General features: G+C 35.2%; 1 protein-coding gene across 3 annotated transcripts in view; it reads right to left on the minus strand.

The window, feature by feature from the left end:
• Positions 1-4,922: 4,922 nt before the first annotated feature.
• Positions 4,923-25,126, minus strand: part of Dh44 (corticotropin-releasing diuretic hormone 44) — a 56,889-nt gene continuing 36,685 nt past the window's right edge. The window contains exons 2-6 of one of the 3 annotated variants that reach the window (XM_076126332.1): positions 22,227-22,268; positions 16,811-16,933; positions 14,286-14,378; positions 7,989-8,175; positions 4,923-5,880 (exon numbers count right to left, since the gene is read on the minus strand). In XM_076126332.1, coding sequence (XP_075982447.1) covers positions 5,840-5,880; positions 7,989-8,175; positions 14,286-14,378; positions 16,811-16,933; positions 22,227-22,229 — 447 coding nt within the window. In that variant the 5' untranslated portion in view covers positions 22,230-22,268 and the 3' untranslated portion in view covers positions 4,923-5,839. Of the gene's footprint in view, positions 5,881-7,988; positions 8,176-9,995; positions 10,501-11,228; positions 11,383-11,892; positions 12,081-12,335; positions 12,484-14,285; positions 14,379-16,810; positions 16,934-22,226; positions 22,269-25,126 lie in introns of those variants that run through there. The other 2 variants (XM_076126339.1, XM_076126345.1) reach the window with 2 other exon arrangements.

The raw sequence follows: 25,126 nt of genomic DNA on the forward strand, positions 1-25,126 counted from the left end.
GAATTGTAGTTATTCCTAATACGTAGAAATCAGTAACAATGTCTAATAGAAAACTAATATTAAACCATAATAAATAAGTACCTTCCATCTTGGTCCATCTCGCAACACAATAGATACGTCTACGTCGTCTGCCGACAATGCTTTCGCTATAATAATTAATTACTAATACGAATGAAATACTTATTCTGCTTACAATGAAGCATTTATCAATAGCTCACTCATTGCCTAGCAACGATGCGTTGTTGAGTGATCGATGATACAAGCGTACACGAAATATTACAAACTTTAGTCCAGCAACTTAGTAGAGAAAGCATATAAAGTGCGCTTCTATCGGAGGTATACAACATTCAGAATTTAGATTAGGATCATATTATTATATACTGATGCAGCTAGCCATGGCTCGATTGATACAGCTACTAGCTAGCTAAATGCGGGTTGGAGACTTTGCATACCTTCAAGAACTGTTCTAAAGAACTCTTAGACATGCGAGGGCGCATCACGACGTTTTTCTTCACCGTTGGAACAAGTGATAATTATTTCTTCTTTATTATAAACTAGATAAATTGTGCATGCCAAGGCTTTCTACCAAGCGTTTCGGTCGTACTATAACTCCCCTAATGTTTACCAAGTATTATTTGCATGTATTTATAATACCAATTTGTAGCAGAGAGGAATTTCAAACAGTGAATTATGTACGAATTTCAATTGAGACATTAGTTCGTCAGTAAGTGTTTGAATCAGACACGGCTGGATTCTAAATTACCTTTGCTACATAATAAAAAACAAAGTCCCCATTCTCGGTCTGTCTGCCTGTCTGTCTATTCGCTATAAACTCAAAATCTGCTGAACGGATTTTAATGCGGTTTCCAATAACAAATAAAATTAATCTCGAGGAAAGTGTTGGCATATAATTTCTTAAAGTTAGCCCTGTGTAGACTGGGCGAAGCTGGGGCGTGCCGCTAGTTGATTATAAAGTTATTTGAATAAGCAATACAAGTTTGCATATATCTTGGAATTCAAAAAAATACGAATACAGCAAGACATTTTAAAATTAAGATCAGTGTTTTTTATACGTATCGATACATATAAGTTCATCAATATTAACAACGTTAGTGGGAACTAAAGTTGTAGAAGCATTCCGTGGAAACGTTTTTTATGTTTATTTGGGAAAATGCGAGCATAACATGCTTATTTATGTTCAAAAATTCTGTTTGTATACTTTTTACACATGTCTGATAAATTCTAAAAATTCTTGGATTCGATGTTCTTGTGATTATATGTCCGTCATTGCTAACATGTGTGTGAATAATCAAAACTAATATATTTTCATAATTACTAACATATGAGTAGATTATTACCCGACATACGTTTTGGGCTATCGTAGATATCGTTTTAAAACTTAATAAGGAAATTAATTAATTTCAATTTTACAGTTCGATTTGAGATTTTTAATTAACACCCCGTGAAAATTTGTTTGTATACCATTCATAACATCGCCTGGTGGTTTTAAAATGCCCCTTTTAGAATCTACAGTATAATAAACACGTATTCAGGAAGTCCATGCTACGCTTTTCATTTATGGCAGCTTTTTTTGAATGGGGTTGTTTTCAGGGTAATTAATTAAATCTCATTAGCCCGCCAAATTTCTGCTTCTTCAAATAAACAAAAGACGACTTAGATAAAAATAAAGCTTAAGTTCATATGATAACACGGAGCCGCGCGGAACTTTCGACCGAGCGTCGAGCGGTACAGGATCGAAGTAAACAGCTAGTATCGTCTACATCACCGCGTCACCGCGCTTCATACGCGGTACCGCGCGTCGCGCTCCGACCCGCGCGCTAGTTCTTGAACCGCGTGAAACCGCGCGGTTTCGCGGTTATGTAGACAATACTAGCTGTTTCTACCGATCTTGTAGCGCGCGGTCAAAATTCCCACGCGGCTCCGCGCGATCATATGAACTTAGCCAATCTAAGTTAGGAAGCGGCTAATGATGTCGTAAATTGTTACAGAATGAGCGTAATATTTAAACTACGGAATAAAATACATCGCATTAGATCATATACCATTATTAGTCTGAATAGTGACAAATTGGTTACAATCTTATAATCTAACGATATAAGACTAAATCACCAAACATGTCTAAAATGCCATGGATGAATGTCGATGTAATTCGATCAAAACGTCAGGCAGCAAATAAGGTTTCATAACCTTAAAATTTTCATCAGTTTTAGAACCATTTAGTATGTGTACAAACAGTTTCAAAGTAAGGATATCTTTCAATGCGTGTACAAATGACTTTGAATAGGCCAATCAGCCACTAAGGTAGTGAGTACATTAATACATGGTAATCAACCTATTGAACCTATGTGATTAGTTTAATCCAACTTGTATCTGTCAGATACGGTAGACAAGGATTTATTTAATGTAAATGTCATGATAAAGTTAAAATGTCATATAAACCAGATTATATTTAATGAAGTAGTGGAGTCAAGTGGTCTCACACTATTTTCCATATCTACGCACCCATTATTATAGAAGTATAGATTATTAAAGTACATAAAGTGCGTATTAATAGTCTGTTAACTTACCTATGTTAACTGTCGAATTTTGTTTAAACGAATAATTATTTACCAGTGCCTAACATTTCTAACTTTCAATGTTTAAATGGGCATTTAATCCTAACTTTGAGAATAGACACCACCTACTCATTACTACAAAATAACGATCTCCATTTTGTAGATACGAATGTGGAATATTTTAGTTCAAAATCTGCATTGGTTAAATACAAAAAAGCGAACAAATAATTATAATAGTGTACTATACATTGGTACGAAAGTAATCTAAGGATATGATAACGTAGTATCTTTCTATAGAAAAACCTGCGTACTTTTTCTTACTTATAACTAGAACGTTTTCAAAGTAAGAAACTAATGGCGCCTACTTATGTTTTCTTCTATCGTGGAATTGTGGTTTGTTAAAAACTCAGCGATGCGTTAACAGTGTTAACACTGGCTGCATTATTGAAAACATACGCAAACATTATGAAAAAATAAACGCTGTTTCATTTGAATTTTAATATCACCTCTTTGCTTTAAACTTTTTATAAGTTAATGAAGATATATCTATACTTATTTGTTTCCGCAAATAGAATTGATTAACTGCTATATAATGTTTAATAGACCTTTAATAAAAGCCATCGTTATTCCATTAAATAAATGTCTTTCTAAAATCTTTGTTATTAGATCTTTTTTTGGTCTCTGCCTACTTCCATAGGCGGAATTTATCATTAGGTATGTTTTAGTTATAGGGATATGACGACAGAAAAATCTAAGGAAAAGTCAAAAGTGAAATACGGTTTAAGTGACTTATATAACATTAGATGTTATAGATATCATGTTTAGTAGAAATGAAATCGTGAATGGATCCTTATGTTTATTGGTTTCCAATAATCTGTAGTTGTTGTCGTAAGTGGATGTGTAGTTCTTATTGTTTCAGGAAAATAGGCTTAGAAAGATATATTGCTTCTTTAGTTACTAGACAACTACTGTAAAACTTATACTTACGGATCGATTATTGTACTAAGATCTCTCCCATTCATTCTCTATTCTCTATCTCCAGCTGCTTCTTGCTGATCAAGTCATATACCTAATATCTTGCTGATGCTCTCGTATTCATATTTAGTACAACGATAAAACCAATTAGTGTTATTTTATGCAGCCGGTGTAGAAATACAGTTGATCCACCGGACAGATTTGGTGTTAATGAATGCAATAGTTTAACAATCAAAGTGTGATAATAAAAAAGAGACTCAGTTACTTTTGCATATAAAATATTATTAAAGATGCTTGAAAGTTTAAAACGTATAACTGCACCTATACGTAGTATACTTACATTCATAATTCGATACATGTTTTCTTATAAAACATTTTGGATGATTTTCGCATCGTTTTCGTCGGGTGGGCGGCTCGGAGCTCTCTCACGGTGCCGAAAATGTGTTGAAGAGTAATGAAATCACGTGGCTCTCGAGGCGCCCGGCTTAAATTAAATCATGTTAATTATCGCTCGCAGACGAGCCCGGGGCTTTCTCCTCTCTTCGTTCACGCCAACCATCTATCGTGTTAACTCTATGATGTTAACTATGAACCTAATAATATATGAGCAGGTGATACGGTTCAAGTACGTACATTGCACTTTCTGTGGCGTTCATATTATATTAGGTTATACTATGTTAGGTACTTAGCATAACTCACTTAGCCGTACTAATACCGTTATAATATGGGTTTTTGAATAATTGTGTGTATATTGTGATCGATGTCTATACGAATTGCGTAAATACCAAACAACGTCATTATAGTTACAATATCATTGAAATACGTATTGACAGATGAGTGGGGTAGTCCAAAAATAAAATATGACTGATGGTTCGTTGTAGTACATTATTCCCAGACCCCTCCCCGACCTCTCACTTTATCACGAAATTCTAAAAAAAACTAATTAATGGCAGTCAAAGGGTTGTAGCCAGTCTCAGCGGCGCGGAAGTTGATTGAGCTTTTTATTTAGGCCATTTTCATCAACAGGGTTAATTGGTTGCACACCTTCGAAAAATTGTATATAATAAATGTTCAGACACCTGAAATTCCTCCTTACGTGCAGGATATATTTCCCTCTGTACACGAATTTAATTATGGATACCTCGACATCGGCACGCAGATACAATATCAAAGACAATGTGTTCCTCATTTTGCAAAACACTGGCATCCTAGCAATTTCAATCAAATATAACAAGCATTAGATTAACGCTACAGTGGACTTTGTTACGCTTGTGAGCACTAATATCACCTGTATATATCAAAATGGCCACTCAAAGGAATACTACGCATCTATCCGCTAGTCAGTGTGTCGTAATAAAACACAAATTAATAAGTTAACGTTTTTATTGAACGTAATTTATAATGTATGAACTATTACATTTTCCTACCATTAATATGCTATAAGAGATCAATTTATTAACATAAAAATACATATACGTAAACTACTCTGTACATATAAATTACGTAGAAACTAACAGTGTACGTCTAATACGTTCACATGTAATAAGTATAATGAAAAAATAATTAGTTAATGGCATAGTGAACTTACGTCCGTAGGTCTATTATAATATGCTATCATAGAGGCTCTATTCAGTGGCGAACATTTGGCACAAATAAATAACGAAACTGAAGATATCTATGAAGTAAACACGATCTTGTGTCGCGGTAACTTGGTTAAGTAACATTTCTAGGTAACAACAATTAACAAGCGTAGAAAAATACTATTATGGAAATACAATAGAGAGTTAGAACAGCTGTTTTCACCACAAACAAGACGTTACGACGACTCGCAGGTGCATGTCGAGCTGGCTAACATACACCTCGCTAGTATTGCAGTACAATCATCCCAACATGAAAACGGCGAAACATTACCAGTTGATGAGATACCCTCTGACGTTTTCTCCTTACCAAATTATTAAGTAAACAGAGCGATGTTTTCATGAAGTTTCTAATTCTCGGAACGATTTTATAGGACGTAGGAAATAATTTATTTTGAATTGTCGGTCGGAAGGGTGACGTGATTGGCACGTACCTAAATGTCAAGTGCGGTCAAATCTAAATCACAGTGATAATAAATACTTACATCATTTTTGCCCAAATAAATATTTACTTGACAATTTAGAATACAGAAAGTAAGATATTTGTGAAGAAGGTTGTATTGAAGTGTTCATTGTGGTCGTAAGGTCTTGATTCCAGCCAGGCAGTGGCTACAGCTCGCAGGAAACAGAAAATAGTCAGTCGCTGAGGCTCTAGTTGTCGTAGCGGGATGGAGCGGAGTTGGCCCAGAATCCTGTACAACAAAACAACATGTTACGAAATACCCAACACCATTAAACATATACCTAATTAATCGTTACAATAATTGAACGGCAATCATTCTGTTCATAAAGTTCCGGCAACAATACGCAAGTTTTGAAAAAATGTAGATAAAAATGTCTTATCAAAGGTTTTCGAACTGTATCGGATGATAAAATAGGATTTTATTTCCGCAAAATATGATATTACAAGACGCAATAAAGGCAATTTTCGTTACGTCTCTGTTACAAAATTGGCGGCCTCCAAATTACCAATCATCTTCATTTAACTAGTATGTTATAAATAATCGATATATTCTCAATAACGACCCTTGGTTGGGTCAAGTCCCACGTGATTTCTGATGAGCATCTATTAAAAATATTGATGGGCAGAACTTGAATCTGAATATCGTCCTTTATGCTTTCAAATACTCCATTTTTTGACTGTGGAATGTTGTGAAATTTTCTTTACAAGCCTTTAGAAGATATTACAAAGCTTTAAGGTTCTTTTTAACGATTCAATTCCTATTGTGTATGAAGTTAGTTGTAAGTAAATGTCACTGACTTCACGTTTCATGCCATCTGTTTGAACAAAAAGTTTTAGCGAATATCAAACTCGGATCAACTGAAAATAAGACGTTTTGTCGAACTTCGTACGCTAAAGTACAACATAGGAACTGTCTAAGACATACAAATAACGACTGTTTATTATTCTGAAGTTGTTTAAGTCGTTTGAGGCAGGCATTTATGCTGGTGTTCGTAAGGAATATATTGGCAACTAAAGCCCGACGCCCATCATCATAGTCGAGAAACAAATACATGTCAATGATATTATTATGATGGTCAAACATTTAGTTGGTGAACTGCAGGAAATCCAAAGCAACTGTTGGTCGAAAATTTAATTGGTCTGTAGTTCATTCGGTGACATCTAAAAATGCAAAAAAAAAAAATGAATCCATGAAAAAAGTTTTGACAATCCACTAATTGGTAAAATACTTTTCGGTAACATGTACGGGACTCATCGATTCGGTGAGGAAAATAATCCTTTGGCACATGTACCTGCACTCAATTAGAAACTATGGCTTGGTATGTTTAAAAACTTCTCAAGATCTCTGAGCAAACCGGCAATGTGTGGTTGCATGCAGAGATACCGAACGATAATCTTCTTTGCCAATGTCGATCTAAGGTGCCAGACCTTATGGTCTATTGTTCTGTATTTAACATGCTCGTCGAATGACGTCGACTAACCATTGCTATTCTTGACTATCTTCTAGTTATGCACCTACGTCATATAGATAAGGTTAAATCATGTTTGTATTATGTGACGTCATTCTTTTACAAATAGGACTTACTACGATATCTATATCACATAGTAATACAAGGTTTAACATAAGAAGCGTAATATATGTGTGTCATAATATATGTTGGATTGATATAAGAATTTCGTTTCGTAAACACACGTTTCTTTAATTAATAATACAAGGTTTCACTCAATCTCTCGTGTTAATATTAACTTCCTATAATGAAAATCAAATTACTTAACGAAACTTTTACTTATTAACCACAAGCCACGCATAGTTGATTTCATCAAATACTATGATGATTATTGATACCTATAGTTTAAGTATGCAAACTACACTGGTGACAAATTAAAAGGGCAGACGTTTGTTAATTTAAATACCTAGTCTATTGCCTCTGGCTGAGTCCGTGCAAATTGGGAGAAAGATAATAGCGAGTTGTAAAAAATTTAAACACTAACGCGGCCTAACCGCGATTACTATTTCCAAACTGCGAGAGATTATACAGTTGGCAAGATTTTAAAATTAGAGTGTAATAGATGTTGGACTATATCTCGCATGACAAAATTGAAATCAGTTTAACTGATCAACCCTACAGAATTATGAAGTAGTCTAAAAAGATTGAGCAATACCTCTCTCTAGGTATAAGAAAATGGGTTATAAATAAATTGGATGCCTGGAAAACTGTCCACCTACAAGTCTACGGGAGATGCCTTTGTAAATTAGCGGGACACTGTCACAGGGTATGTAAAAAACCTTTAGTCAAAAAGACAACGCAACAAAAAAAAAATATTAGAACACAATACCTCGTTTGCCAACATTTTGCAGGAAGAGTCGGTTGGCGACGGCCTGCCGTTGGTTGGCTTCGCGCATCTGCTTGCGGGCGACCTCGAGCAGGAGCCGCTGCCGGAGTACCTCCATGGGGTTGTTGATGGACAGCGACGGCATCTTGCGCTTCGGTCGCGCGCGCCCCTCGTGCACCTCAGACAGCCTCTGTATCATCACCAAACAGGAACATCATGGATTAAATCTCTTGAAGATAAAAAAATCGTTTTAGTTATTCTAAGCAAGCTATTAACGCTAGCTATAAGTTAGTTTGTGCACAACGTTCTTAAAACTGTTTGATAGTTCTGAAGCGTGTTAATTTGACCGCACAAAAACTGCATTTGCTGCATCAAAACTGCAAAACCAGGCAGTCGCAATGCCAGGCAGTCGCAATGCCAGGCGGACGGCGAAGGCTAGTCGCTTGTTTTTGAGCTTTTAGAAGAGCAATTACCTCATACGTATTTAAATATAATTATAATAGAAAACACTATTTTAAGATCACTTCCACTTAACCTATTTCTGACGTTTGTATTGCTTTATATTAAAGCCCACTACTACGGTTTCAATGAGGTCACAACAAAAACCTTTCATTGTAAAATTATACCTACGGATACCATGTTTTATCAAATAGTTGGACAATGTCTGAATAAAAAATTTCGATAAGAATGTTGCTTTGTTTTCCACGTAGTCGGTGGTTCGACGTTCAATTGATCAGAGGAATTATAGTCCTACAAGGTTTTGCAAAATATTACAAAAGACTATTCACGATAGTATCTCAACTATCTTAATCTAGACAAAATACTTCGAAGACTCTTTGGCGCAATCATTCATAAACTTTTGATACAGCTAAAGGTCAAGCATTTTTGGATCTTCGGAATTTCAAATTTCTGTTCGTAATTAGCACAAATTCGGAATTTCGTCATGTTTCGTCAACGAGTAGGTGTCGTTCAAAGTTTGTGGTCTAGGCAAACCTAGTAGAGTGTAAATTTATTGCTGAGATTCAAAAGGACATTTGGCTAATTAATAAACATTTACAGATCTAGAAAAACAATAATATAAAATCCAATACACTCAATAATAAACGAGACTGACGAATTCTAAAGCCTAATTAGAAGATCGAAAATTGTAATTGATACGGCTAATTAAGAAAACAATACGTAGAAAGTATTCACTGTGAATGACTAAAATACAACACAAAAGATCCAATTTAGTTGTAGAATAGTTTCTGCCAATGTTTCAATCAGAACAGAAATATAGGTGAGCAGATGGGTACCAATTTGAGGTGTCCGAAATAAAAGATGACGGATCCGTAGCGTGTTACAGGGAGGCTATTATGTATATTGAATTACACCCCCATCTCACGACTCGATAGCACGAGAGCGCTTCATTTCCCAATAAAGGGGTGAAATGTTTATATGTACTAGTAGGTTGAATGGTGACGAGTTCTGGGGCCACTCAGAAATTTGTACGCCTTACGATTTTGTTGTTTACGTCTGTACGCGTTATTTGGCTATGATTTTTTTGGCAGGCGCTGTAATTAAATGAAACTGTGTACTATGCAGACAGATACTTTTTTTAAGTTAATCATCAAACGATTATTGTAATGTCTTAGATTAAGGATTTAATAGAAGCGTTAACTAAATATTTTTTTATACCATATCGATAATGTCATCTATATACCCACAGTGCCTAGAGAACCCACCCATAGTTAACTTCATCATATTGCTATCAGAATAATAGTACCTAAATACCTACATCCCTGTGGGATATTACTCTACCAAGTTCAGTAAGTTTATATTGTCACATTTTCTTCGACAATGACCTTTATTGTCACAAAGATCATATTCCAAATACTTACAAACATGAATATACTGCTAAGGATAACATATTTGTATTCAGAATGTCTCCAAACTACGTGTCACAAATAAAGATTATAACAAAGTTACGGGTGTTATGCGGGTCTATACGAATGAAACAACCGATAGCCTTAAAGATGTTTATTGCATATTCAATGATCATATATCATACTAATACTATAAGGGTACAGGTATATAGTGACTATAATAACAATGTTAGGGAAAAAGCTTGGCTTCATAATACAATAAATATTTATTAAATTACATCTAAACTTTAAAATACTATTCAAGGCAATCTACAACGACTACGCACAATTATTTAGATTTGTACTTCACCTACATAAACATGCTCAATGAATAGAGGTACAGATGTTTTCAAACAGTCGATACAATACTGAAATACACTATTGTTTAACGTTTTCCAATAACAATGAGAATTACACTTTTCTAGTTCGCTACATAACAATTTAATCTTCTAAACGAGGCATGCTGTATTGAAATGTAGCTTTTCTAAAATACTTTAGAAACATGTTTCGCGGAGGCGTCAGACGGTATGAGTAGGCAGGCATTTCTTGGTTGGCGATATTAAACTCTTAGTAGTATCTGACTTGCTGTGCCGACGGAGACCACTGGAAACCTGCAATATGAAAAATATATATTGTATCTATTTGTTCAACACACACAACAAATAGAAAGATAGAGAAAAATAACAGTAATAAATAGGACGTATTTATGTATCATGCTATTAAAGATACAATAATATAATATGTTTTTAAATTAAATTAAAAATGAAAAGAGATACTGAGTAATCATAATTCCGGTATCAGTTGTGAGTTCAGCTTTCAAATAAACGTAAAAAGGCAAATTAAGGGCGTTTGGGTAATCCGCTGTGTATGTGAAAATGTTTTGTCTGACAAATATTCTTTGTCCAACGGCAAGAGTTGGAAAACATTCAGTATATTATCTCCATGAAAAAACACATTTATAAATCTCTTACAGCTTTGAAATGTGACTCTATTAAGTATCAATTACTTCTGTTACCTAAAAAGCTTAACTTTGTGATTGGAAAAGATACAATGTTTTCTTTTTGTATGCACCTAGGAACTACTTTTTATCTCTGCATCACTCTAGGGTAGACTAGGTGAGAATGATTCAGACATAAAGTCCGCCTTGTACGTTCTTTGCGTTTACGAAATTTTAAATAAATACAATAATACAATGTACATAAAACTAAATTATATAAGTTACTTTAGCTGGTCAAGTTTGATACAAATAAAAAAAAACAAAATTAAAACTATGCGCCTGTCATAGTCAGAACAAGAAATTAAAAAGTAAGGAGCAAAGGTATTTGACTCAGGCTCTCACCTCGTTTACCGATGTCGTTCAAGAAGTCTCTGTTGGCGGCAGCGCGGAGGGCCTGCTGCTTCCTCTCCTTCTCCAGGCTGAGCTTCTGACGCAGCACCGACATCGGCAGGTCGATGGACAGCGACGGCATGCGACGCTTCACTCGGCCGGCCGCCTTCCCGTACCACACGTTACACTCACATTAGCTTTCATCTCCCAAATACTATTTAAACTCTAAAACCCTACATACTATCAAACAATTTCCTAGAATACTCGGCTCTATAGGTTACTAGCGCATCGTTAAACCTCAATATTTGCTACATTTCACCGTAAATATTATTTCGGTCAGACCTCCGCCTATTAAAGTTACAAAGCTTGAAGTAGGTCATCGATTTCCAATTTTCATATAATATGCCATATATTTTTGTTATGCTTCATTTTCCAGAATGTACTGAATCAAAATCATATTCTGTCGAACGTTAAATATTTAAAAACAAAACGTTAAGTCGTTTGGAAATTATTTGGCGATTCGTTGAATTTTATCCATTTGAGTATGAAGTCGAAAATGACATATTTTATTTTAGCAGCTACGATTTATTCATACAATTGTATTATTGTCACTACAGGTTTACATCAATATGTATAGAAAAGGTTAGTTCATAGAATGTGTAATAAAACAACAATATAAAAAACGATTATCTTTATTTTGCCCACAATAGTGTTAATTACAAGTGTTTAGTTGTTAACAAGAGTAAATTTTGTACAATCTACATTGGAAGCGCATTACTAACATTTGGTTATAATTCGATCACAGGGCGGTCTTAAGGCGGCTGCTTTATCTTGTAGCACTTCAGTTTTGAACGCTCCAGTGTCCTACAAAATAAAAAAAGTATATTAAACACACATCTTGACGAAAATACATTACATTTTTACAGATATCATGCATAATACATAAAATTGTTCATATTGTTTTCGTTCGCATGCGGAATGCAGCAATTATTTTAAATTTTTAGTATTAATAATATAATTATATAGTCAATAATTATCATATTTATATGTCAGTTCTAACTACACATCTAATCGTGCATATTTCACATTAAATACAACGGTTTAACCAAGTATGCTGACCTCGTTTCCCAACACGGTCGAGGAAGCTCCTGTTTTTCTGTGCGATTTTCTCCATATAGTTGTTCAAGGCGCCGCGCTGTAGTACTTCGACGGCCGGGTTCACAGAGAAAGAGCGGCGCGGACGCACGTCCAACTCGCTACTTGCCACCTTCGTTACATACACTCAAGACTTAAAATACCTCGAGTACTGTACAGTACACCTCAGACACATGAGTAGATATCTCTATACGTGCCTTAGATTATAGATACAACCGGTTAGATGATGTTTAGATTGAAAAGCAATGTCAATGAAACCGCATCCGTATTAGCTAGAACTAAGTAAGTGGTTTGAAATAAGAATAAAATATTTTATAAAATCAGTCAGGCTTTATGTGTAGGTGACCAGTAATTTAAAATCCAATCTTTCAAATGATCAGGAAGAATATTGCCATTTACTATAATGGCATAGACAATATCAGGAGGATCATTTTAATAATTTTGAATATTGCTGGCTATTATACTGTTGAGTTAATTAATCGCATCGGTTGACTATGAATAATAATTAATTCGTCAATTAAGCCATCATGAACCTCGATGTGAAGCGAAATTGTAACAGATGTGGCACTTGTGACGTGTGATTGAAAGTTTCAAACACGAGCCGTGGTATAGTTCGACACAAAGGAGAATTATTACCTTGTACTAGAGCCGAACTGAGCTAGACATATAATCAATCGAGCAACTCAATTTAAGTATTAGAAATTAATGTAAGGAGAAGTAGGTTAACGTTGAAATTACCTTCAATGTCTCTATTATAAAGTTAAACTTGAATCAGCCCGTCAACTTTTATTTCCATTGTGTTATAAGAGTTAAAAGTACAATAGCAACAAGCGACACGGTCAATTCCACGCGGGGCTCATAACACTTGTACAAAATGCGAATGTAACTGAACCACGATATTCAAACGACAGCGTTGCACATTTGCGGTAGAGCACCGAAGTACCGCCACTGCTGGGGCCAACGTTCGTATAAAAGTTTATTTGCAGTATTATATAATTAAAAAGTATGCATCATTTAACATAACGAGCATTGTACAGCTCCGAGTAAACAGACTCATAGAAGCACGTACCAACTCTATGCAAAGTTTTAGCCGCAAGTAGTTAATTCTACTTGTAGTTCCATTGCAACTAAGTATTATTTGTTGTAAACTAAATTGTATTTCCAATTCATATTGTAATTTAACCGCGTATTTGTTAGTCTCGGGTCTGGTTCGAATTGTTTAGAATATACTTTATATTAACTACGTGCTATTAGGGTTCGTTGACCGCCGTTCTTTTCGTAAACGTCCTAATGGGTAATGTAGGAATTACGACGTATTGTCCGATACCCTTATTGTGTTTCCCGTTGTCCTTTCGTCCCGAACAAATCCCAGACTGACACCTTTAACGATTATCGATCGCCGGACACGGCCTCTAATTGACGTAATTTGTTTTACTAATTACAGGGAAACTTTTTACAAAAGAAGTTTGCTGACGAAAAAGTAATAGGAGATTGCGCGATAAAGATATTTTGATGAATAAATTTACGTTTGAATAAACTCTTTGGATCGTTCCTGGTATTGCGTTTTAATCAAGTTTAATAATTAAAAAGTCCTTAAATATAAATATTGTTGACCACTTTTTTATTTACAGACCTGCGATAGAGATGCTCACTAAACTATATAGACGAGTTCTGTATAATCAGTATTTTGTACTTAACCAAAATTCAGTAAATTACAAAACAGCTCTCACTATTTTAACGACACCGCGACAATCGACAACCAAGCCGAATGTATTGTTAACTCCGAACCTAACAACTTAGTATTCTCTTCTTTAACCGAACAAAATTCTAATAGAATTCATTCATAAGAACACTGTGGCCTATCATATAGGTACTATAAAGTAGTAGAGCAATATTATTACAGTGTCGTATTACCTGTGAGTCGCGGGGCACTTCGGCGAGCAGGTAGAGCCAGGGCGCGCCGGCCGCGTAGCGTCCGCCCATCGTAGATACGTAGCCGAGACTTTCCTGCATACAACACAATATCATTTAATAACCAGTATATTCTTATGTATATTCTTACTTTTATTTCTAAAAGGCTTACTGAAGGCTTTTTATATCGTTTAAGATTTCTTCAATGGAAGCCTCAAATTTGTCATGGCGTACTTCTTCACTAATAGGGGAGCTTTAATTTTCTCACGCTGTAAATAGACGTGTACTATGTAGTATGTATGCAAAAGGTGCAAACGTTGTATTCGTTCTCCAAACTAATACACCAGAACATCGATTTGAAATGCAAAAACTCTTCATCATGAATTACGAATTGCACCGAAAAATTAGTCATGCTCCCCACAAGCCCAAGTGGTTCCGTGGCCAGCTGAATCGAATGCAGGGATTAATGTTTCAAGCCCGTTTTAAGTGCATCAGTTCAAACGTATCGGGAGCCGGAGGTTAGTTGATCTTCAAACGTTTCGGAACTTTGCCAAATTCGAAATACATCGAGTCTTTGTTCTCTTCAGTTGTACGGTGTACCTTTTGTGCTCTACAATTTGAATGAATGTTGAATTACTTAATTCAGTGAAATGAGCCATTTTATGATACAGTTTTAATTACGTTTTTAATCGTTTTAAGATATAACTCCCGCACTTAGAATGTATCTGGTATCAAGGAGGCTGTTACAAACACACAAACGGTGGAGATTTAGATCAAATTGGCACATAAACATTATTTGCCTTTGTATCTTTCGGGTGGGAATCCAACCTACGCCCTAGAAACTTCGTGGTAGCAACCAATGACTACTTCAATCGCTACGCTACGGCTTCGTAGTATTTCCACAAAAGGTTGTTCGAAAGACAATGACTGTAAATTCAAGAGAATCTAAATATACCGGCAGGAAGGTGGGTCGACACTAATAGAATAATAGACAGTAAAAGTACTCAAGCGAACACAACCAATATGCTTCCATTACGAAAACTGGAAGTGTATCGAGCTATAAATATCTTGTCTTTTAAGAGTTGTCATAAAACCTTATAACTAATATTGAGATAATGTGACCAATGACCACAGAATTATAATTGCTGACAAACATACAGACATACAAACTGTGTTTAAATGTCAAATCTTCTTGTAAATGTTACAAACACTGAAAACCGCATCATAAACGGTTTAACCAAAACTGAGATAATCGCGGACTGACATACATACTAACAAACATGTAACGTGTCGAACTATTAATTAACTTTTTTAAGTCTTTTATAAACTGTGGTCATTAACCAAGCAAAAGAGAATAATAATTATAATATATCCAGTCCATATGTAATATTTAACTTGTTGTATCTAATTGTAGAATTAGTTGAAGTAAATAATGAATCAGTTATTTTGAGAGTATTCTATTTTAGCAATCGGATCTAAATAAAGCTTTCACAAATGTTTTGATTTCACGAAGTTTACTTTGTGATACAACATCGCTATTGTTATTAGTTGGCTGAATAAGCATTGCAGAGCTATTTGTATGATGATGCTGCTCATTTTATTTATATCACAAAATATTGTAATCTGTTCGAAGTTTTTACCAAAAGGGCTGTTGCGTGGGTTTTAGTAAGACATCACACAAAGAAAAACAGTCTTGTGTATCTAAACCCTACGTCCAAAAACAGCATTAACGAACATAGAACATCGTCACAGTCCTAATCCTCTAAAAGCCAATATTGTAAACTAACAAACTTGGAACATTATTCTAATCTCTGGTTAAGCAATCGTTTACTCTAGGAGTTGTTGACACGATCGAATATCTTGTAAAATAGCAATATAGATATTGTCTTTGTATTCACCGCATGCTCCCAACGAATTCACCAATTTTCCACCGCGCGAGCACGTCACACAAGAATTTATCAAAAAAATAAGAATCCAAGGTACGACATATTTGCCCGCGGCTCCCGCAAAATACCCACTGTGTACTTTCACAAACACATATGAAATATCATCGTAAAATTCGAACGTGACGTAATTCAGTTTAAAATGTTCACGATCAGTAAAAAGTCGAAGAGAAAAGTTTCGACAATGTTTTACAGTTGAAACAAATGAGCGGTTTCGCTCACACAAAACTAATACTATTTGTTTTCTACTTGTGAACGTTATTGCCTAAACCTAGACTGAAAATAGATACAACATTCTATTCACAAAGATATGACTACAGACCCGGCTTTGCTTTATAGTAATAGGACTTTCTGAATAGGAGATGTGACCTAATTCTGACGGATGGTTCAAGGCAGGTCATCGATAACGTGAGTAATGTCCGACTGCACTGTTTCGTTCATTTATAAAGAACGCATTTTTGTTGGTATTGGAAACAACAGCTATAATTTGAACTCCTGACTTAGAAAGTGAAGTGTTTAATCTAATAAATCTATCCCTGGAGTATAATTAGCGAGGGTTGATAGAGTATAATGATGGGTACTTACGTCGTCAGGTGTGGGCGAGTCCATCTGTACCATGTCGAGGGGCGAGAGCGCATCGGGCGCGGGCGCCGCCGCCGCACCGACTCCTCCAGCCACCACCACGGCGCACCAAAGAGCCCACCACATCTATAACAAAACGAATCACTATAATAATTGTCGATGTCGCATGTTTGAATTCTACTTATAATGCAGTTTCGATGTTTCATTCTTTCGCCTAACAAATGGTATAAAGTCGACAGACGTAGATCCTCAGTGAATAGAAAACGATAAGAATTGCGTTAACAAATAATAAATATACTTCAAAAGACACTTTGTTGCAGCACCTGTGCAAAGATTCAAACAGATCAAACTGCCATTTGTAAATCTGCGATCACAAAGTAAATGGGTCAGCCGCCTGGAGAAATACATCGCGAAGAAACTTCCTCAAGCTTTTCTGCATACAATGTGTGTTATGAATATTAATATTTAAATGAAGCTGCGGCATTAACGATCAGTTCTCTTTGACTTTGATTATAGCAAGCACGCTCCACCGCGCCGTGTGCATTTTTGGAAGGTGTCCTCATAAATATTCAAGAGCTCGCATTTATTCCCGCCACGCTCCTCGCCGACGTAACCGCTTAGTTTTTAAACTTACATTACCATTGATCTTCCACCACCTTTTAGCGTTTATTGCAGTTTTTTTCATTTCGTAATATGTTTATTTTAACAAGAGAAATATCTTGAAAGAATTTTAAGTCAAAGTTATAAAAATGTTACACGAACTCGTGGCGAGCCAACACGGCTCCCTGCAGCTGAAGTTTTCTAAATCTGATACGGACAGATAAAAGGATTGCCTACCTTAAAAGTTCACAGCGATAAAAGATCTCTCGCCGCATAATCAGGAAGATTTTCTCGAATATTAAATTGTAGAATTATTTATGAATTACAATCTTCTCAGATAATAACAAAGTTTGGACGGCTCTTTTCAAAAACTGATGGAATTCCAGTCATTTATTTGAGAAAGCGAAATGGAGCTGTCAACTATTTAACACAAAGGTGCTACTGTTGGGAGTTACGATGGCATTTTAGTTTCAACAGTCTATTCTCTGTATCTGATCTGATAGAATGTACTAACTTTTAAAAACTTAGTACTTTTGATCGCAAATAATTTATGCATTAAGTAATCGCTAATAAAACTCGCGGTGAATACCTAAGTATATTATATGGGTTCAACTAAATATGGAATAGATAAACCACTTTTAATTTCTAGGTGGAAAAATTTAACAGAATAAAAAAAGACATATACTACTTTATTAAAATGTAAGAAAAGCTTTTAACGGTGACATATTTATTTTTAATATTAAAATGCATAAGTTAACAATTATTTCTGCTTACTTAGCTTGTAAAAGGTTATATTCTAGTGATTGCAAACGAAAGCGCCGTGACTTATCGGCTTTTCGATGCGCGTCGGATATTTGTCCGTCATAAGATTAGTTCATCTGTTGAGCTCTTATTAAACATCCATTTATTTAACTAAGAGATAAACTAAAAGAAGCCTTAAAAGGTTTTCAACACTCATAAAGTTTTAAAAGGTACTTAAATGTCAAACTAACTCAACAATAGACGCGAGGCTTACAAGCCGTTTACTCTAAAACCGAAAGGATATTTTGAGAGAATCTTCTTATTCGATAGTAAAGGTTAGACTCTGTTGACGTCAGACGACGAAAACATAAAAATCCGTACGTCAGTTGACTGTTTACTGTGCAAATGACAGCGGCTTTTAAAACAAACGCTTTAAAGAAAACAAAAGACGCTTTGGCAAAAACCTCAGTCCTATTTAAGTTTAAATCCTGAAATGAGCTTTAAGATTTTGTTTAAGTATTTAAATTGGGAATGAGATTAGGCAGCGGTGCAAGTCATTTGGCGGGGGTGTTTACCTTAATCGTGACGTGAATCAAACTCAGTGCCCTAGTTTCAAGTGCTTCGAGTGGCTGTAATTTGTCATTGGGACTGTTGAGATGTGATTTAGACGTCTCGAACTAAACTGAAGTGTTATTTACGTAGGATCTGTCTCAACAACTCGACCAACTTCTGTGTTTATGCTTGGACCACCTGCCTCCGCGCGATAAACACTCCAGCACAAGCGAGTGCACAATTTAATTAGTGTTTATTTAACAACTCAGAACAAGGAATTATCTTAGTTTGTTTGAAACTTTTGATACTGTATTATTGCTGAAATGAATTGTAGTAGAAGTCAACAAAGAGACACTTTTTGTAACTGCACCGTTTATAAAATGGCGGTATTTTTTTTAATGTTGAGAATTTATAAAGTTTAATATTATGTAATCATCTCAAATAGCTATAAGATCTAAAAGAAAAAAGTGTGAGTGGAAAAAATGCGCTTCAAAATTGTAGCTCAAATATAAATTAATAAAACAATCATCTAATAAAACTGGAAGTTAAAGGTTAAGCAACGCTAAAGTTTCCACAGTTCACAAAGCAATGCATTCGAACAATTTCAAAATTATTTCCCTTTTATCTGACTTTTTAGAGTCGAGCAACTTTGCCTGTTCCTAAGCGTTAATTCCATTTTAGTGTCTAGTAGGCTTACACCAAAATCTTGTCGAGAACAATTTAAAGATATTGCGTATTTAGAGAAAATCCCGCGTACGTTAAGGGAAAGAAATAAAAGCTAGAATATTCTGATAGAGGAAGCTGCGAGTAATGCCATACGGAGGCTGTTGATTAATATTAGAGATTACGTGTGCAGGAGTGATAGTTTGAGAACAATGCAGGTTTGTTGCACGTCATCAGGGCGTAGCGTGGAGAGCCATTGTGTGACGGCTGAACCTCGCTCAACTATACGCCCCCGTGAAGATTGCTATCCACGCTTCTGTACCGAGTGGCTCTTTACTCTGAAATGACCGGCGCAACTTTGGCAGAGCCGGTGCCTCGAGCGTTCAGTCAATTTCCGATAAAACTGAAACTGCTCACTTAAATTTTATACGGTTTCCTGAACTTGATAGTCAATTAATTCAGTGCCTAAGGTATTTTCATTAAGTCTTCCCTTTATTCAAATAGGTATTGAGTACAGATTTTCTGTTAATAAGCGTTAACCACTTACTAACGTTTGCTGTTAATATAGAACGTAACACGATCTAAGTAATGAACATATTACACATAACAGTTTCTAAATTGAACAATTATCTCTTAACATAATTACTCTATAAACAACAATCTAATTACAAAAGGTCAACCCGTTATTATAACTCCTTTTTCACAATATTCAGAGTTATTAAAATCATAAGTATTTTCGTAGCGTTGGGAATTCAAACTTCACTTTTGTATTTCAAACAAATAATAATAGTTGATGTTTTCAGTTTTCTCACATGATTGGCATAAATGATAAGTGATATCTCAAATGTACAGTAAATAACGTTAGTACCTAATGTGCCATCGAAATCACTGAAATATAGAAATTATATTTCAACATTCAAGATTTTTAGTTGTCAAAGCTTTTGTACTCGTTTTATTGACAACACGTTCATAACGTTTACTTTTACGATAAATTTAATATATTCTCACGTTATGTAAATTTGCTCTGTCTGAAAATTCTAAGCGACTTTGTTTCGCGTTGTCTTTACATAAAGAACATAAGCGTTATACGCATATCTAAGACAAGTCAATTATCGCTTTTCGCACAGGGATTTTTCTGCGCGTCATCAAATCTTGACGTTTAAAATGCTAATGTACCGATAAAAATATAGCTACACTTATGAACGAACTCTGAAGACTTGTAACCAGCTTTAATACTTTGAAAATATCCATAAAAATATGAATGTAATTTGGAAATAAATAAGCCCGATGTTATGTTAGGAGCGTTATAAATATCTTCAGGTTTAGAGACTTCCTATAAATAAACATTTGGTATAAAAATATAAGTCGTATACGGATTTTCGTGGCGTAAAACCTTGTCAATGATATAACGTAGATGTTGTGCTTAGTCACAATCTCTGAAAGGCTCGCGGGCCGACATATATTTCCTGAGATAAGCCACCGAGTACGTCCGAGTTTGGGACCACTTTCTTACATAAACGACGTCCCTTTTTGATTATATTTTTGACTTATATGTCTCATGTGTCATTTTTAACAATACTAGCTCTGATTTATCTAGAACGGGGGTGTATGTGAGGTACAATACTTTGACTAATATAACGTAGGTACCGTTTTTTCCAAATTATCAAATATTTGTCAAGCTAAGAATAATGGCAATATTTTTCATGACGTATAATCCAATATTACGAAATTGAATGTAAGCCGTAGATACAAGTTTATTTTTAGTAACTACAGTGAATATAGCGATCAGAAACATACAAATACATTTTCTAGGCATATTCCAAAACAAAATACGATAGCCCCTAAAATGATGATCGGGTAATTGCGTGATAATAGTGATTATTAACGGGAAGGGTATTAAAGCGATGTCCACAATGTGGCTCAATATAAAGTGAATGCAACAAGTGTCACCGTCAGTGGTTCAGTACGCTCAGTGCTCCGTCGGCAGAGAGCGGGCAAATATTGACATCGTCACATCGACGCTACACGCCGGAACTCCGCAGCGAATGGCGTTTCCTCCCTTCTTTACGCGATAGCAATGCCATTTGTTCCGCAATTTCGCAAGGAACGAAATTACGCCTTTTATATCCAGATGCCTATTTTCACGCGGAAACAACCCCCTTCGAGACGAGATGTAAATTCGATCGGTCAATTATTAGATTACTTAAGGTATTTTTTTCGAAATTTCAGCCTGTAGTTTTTGCACGTAGTCGACTATTATGACTACGGCAATGCGTACTCCCAGTGGACGTAACTTTGATGTGGTTTTCAGTATTGCGGTCGTATGTTACATTAGGGTCACAAAAAGCTGCTTTGTGATCACAAACTGTGTCGGAAAACGTCCCTACAAAATACGTAGGTACGTATCGCCAATTGTTTTGCTGAGGCAAAAAAAGTTTTATAGAAAAATCACATATTATCTTAATACTGGACAATGGGTGGAAGAGTATAATAGCTTATACAAGCTTTTGTTACAGACTCTATTGAGATGAACCACAAAAGAATATAATGTGCGTAAACAAAGAAAATTAAGATTAGGTTCCAGATACATAAGTATAATGAGCAATCAATATTTGTATTAGCTATTTATAATACGGCCCTACATAAGATATCAGTATCCTAAAGAAAATCTCGCATAGAAACTTAGCGCGTAATCGTAAGTTTCTTAAAATTATTTTCTTTTTCTTATGTATTTCATGTTCTTTGAAATCTAGTGTTTACATGCTCGTGTATTCTGCCTGAACTTTTCTGCTCCTAACTAGAACGCAAACAATAAAACAGTAGAATAATTTAGAATAAACAAAAGGCAGACTTGAAGACTCACCATGTTTGCTCTAGAAGTGTGAGAACTGAATCCGGAATGAATCTGAAATAAAAGAAAATACGTGTAAGTAAATGTCACTAACAAACATTGTTTTGTACGTGATTATAATACTAATGTAATAATATGTAATACACTGCTGCGTCTAATCCCACCGGCGAGATTACTGTTGTGGATATAATGAAATGGAATCACAATGAAATTAATTTTCGTAATTAATTAATCGGAACATTTTCAGGTGTGGATGCAATTCGACCGACAGTAATGTAATATTGGATATCATGTCGAGCTTTCTGTGCAAAGGGGATGATAGACATGACCCAATTTGAGCACTCGGAGCCTCTAGTGCGAATAGTATAGAAAAAACTGTAAATGTCAGGCACATGTGACCGTTATCAATGGACGCAGATGAACATGATCAGTTTATGATGTTCTTTTCTACTTGCTCGAGGATATCTCGCTTCAAAAGTACGAAATTATACACGTATTTTTGACTTCACTGGGTTCAAAAGTCAATCTTCAGTTTAAACGGAAATTCAAATGCTGTCTGATGTTTAAACAAGTAATACGTATTATACGTAAACGTAGTCTATATTTATGTATCAGTCTTTATCTATACCGTGCAAAAATGTTTATTTCAAAAGCATTAGACTGTATGAAAAAACAGATTAAAACCAAATATATGAGTTGAGATGACCTACATTACCCTGCGTATGGCATTCAATGTTCTAGTTATCAGAAATAGTACAAAATTAAATATTTCTATGAAGAAATCCGTATGTCTAAGAGTCCATTAAACAGATTTTAAAAGAGGCATATCTGCCTGGCTAGCATCCAAATTATCCGGTAGTTCTAACGTCAGCAAGGAAGATAAGTCTTGAGCAATGTTCTTTCATTAAGTTCAGAAAACCTATCAATAAAGTTATAGAAAATTTCCAAAGATTATTTGACTACCTACTCTTTATGTCGTCATTAAATGTATTGACCTATATTTCTTAATTGGTCACATTGTATGAATCATCAGACCTTGATTATAATATCTTTAATTTATTACACCCAATTCCACTTATCATAAAATTGATACCTGTCACCGTTCCATTAAGTATGACAATAAAATCACAATATTATTTCTTACGTCAAATATTTCATATCAAGACATAAAAGTATGTCTTGCTAAGACTGAATACCTAAATGGGTTAAATACAATATAATAATACCGGCCAGTTTTACTACGGGTCTAACGAATATATCCGAGAAAAGCAATCATAGGAAAGGTGTAAAAAAATCTATTAGATATTCAGCTAAACTAACCAATAACTATTGGTTAGTTTAGCTGAATATCTGCAGAAGACGAAAAAGTTACATAATATTACATTCCTATTACTTGGGAACTATTCGCGAAAACGTTAGTATCTTTTAATCTAGTACTAGTAGATCTCTCTTCTAAATACCTAGTAGGATAAAGTTCCGGGATACAAAGTGCCGCATTAATAGTGAAATAATCTTTAGTATCAGTACCAGAGATTATCAATTTACTACCACATCAAAGTTGCCTTATAACATTAGTACAGAAATAGATAATCTTTAGCGACATAATATAATACATATGAGCAAGTATTCAGCAGTTATTAGTAGATATTCCCAAAGGCATAACTCGGCGAATAGCACCTTTGTCAAGACGGGGAATAGTTTGATAAACTTGTTTCTTCGGATGAGTAACATTGTTCGCCGTATAATATCCGAAATGATTTCTGACGATTGAGGTATCAGGTATCTGAGACGTGTAAACTTCTTCGTCTAATACGAATACCTTCTCAATATTGTAGTAAAGTAAGTTTGAAATTTGGAAGGTAGACAATGCTGTGAATTCTTGTTAAGTTTGTTATGAAACTACTTTCGGAGACATCATAATTATGTGTCCTACTTATTGACGCGTCTTTATTTTGATAATACCGTCTGGTAGTGTCTTTGCACTGACAGTAAATCTTGTCTCAGAATTGACGGTTAAATGTTTATCTTTGAAGAAGGCAATAATACCAGGCACATTCGAAAGAATGCTCTATGGAATATCCTTTTCTCTAAGCTGAGAGTTTAGATAGAGCCAGTTTACCTCGAAAACGAAAACCACGGTAATCATATCCCATAAACCTTTTATAAAGAGTGAGCAAAAATAAACGATCATCATTTCTATCTCGAAGCTGTTTTATTTTTATCTGCGCATGTAGTATTGCGGCATCATGTTAAAGAAATCAAAAATATTGTGTATGTTTTTTTATAAGGATGGAACAGGTGGATAACTTAAATAAGGTAGAAAGGTCCAACACTACAGTTACCTATGTAACATCTTGTATAAATATACCTTACACTATGTATTTTTGTGGAAGATATTTTTATTTTCTGGAATAGTTTCTTCAAGAAACCTGGCTTAATGTGTAGCTTCACACTGTAGAGATATTCAAATTCTGTAAACATTATGTCATGACATGACCTTAAGGAATATTCCTTCTAAATCAAGAAACTTATCTTTTATGAAAATAGATACGATTTTTTCTCTAAATAAGACACGTTTTCATATCATCATAATAAATGTCAATATCATATACATATTTCATTCATGATATTTATAGACATATCTCGCATGTGTGTAATTACGTGAGTCGAAACGCCAGCCGCCATTGAGGTGTCACGCGGGAGAATGCAATGGACGGCAAGTGGCGACGCCGGCCCGAGCCTGATTACTACAACAATGCTTTGTCCACGAGGTGATCGATCCCGTACGTCACCAGAACAACCACAGATGCCCACACTTCAACAGTAATTGATTTACCAAATTACACCTCTTCATGATTCACCATGATCGAATTACAAGCCAATAATTGAGTAGCTACTTGGTATTCGCCTGA

The sequence above is a fragment of the Anticarsia gemmatalis genome, chromosome 2 (assembly GCF_050436995.1).
Source record: "Anticarsia gemmatalis isolate Benzon Research Colony breed Stoneville strain chromosome 2, ilAntGemm2 primary, whole genome shotgun sequence".
In the NCBI taxonomy this organism is placed as follows: Eukaryota; Metazoa; Arthropoda; class Insecta; order Lepidoptera; family Erebidae; genus Anticarsia; species Anticarsia gemmatalis.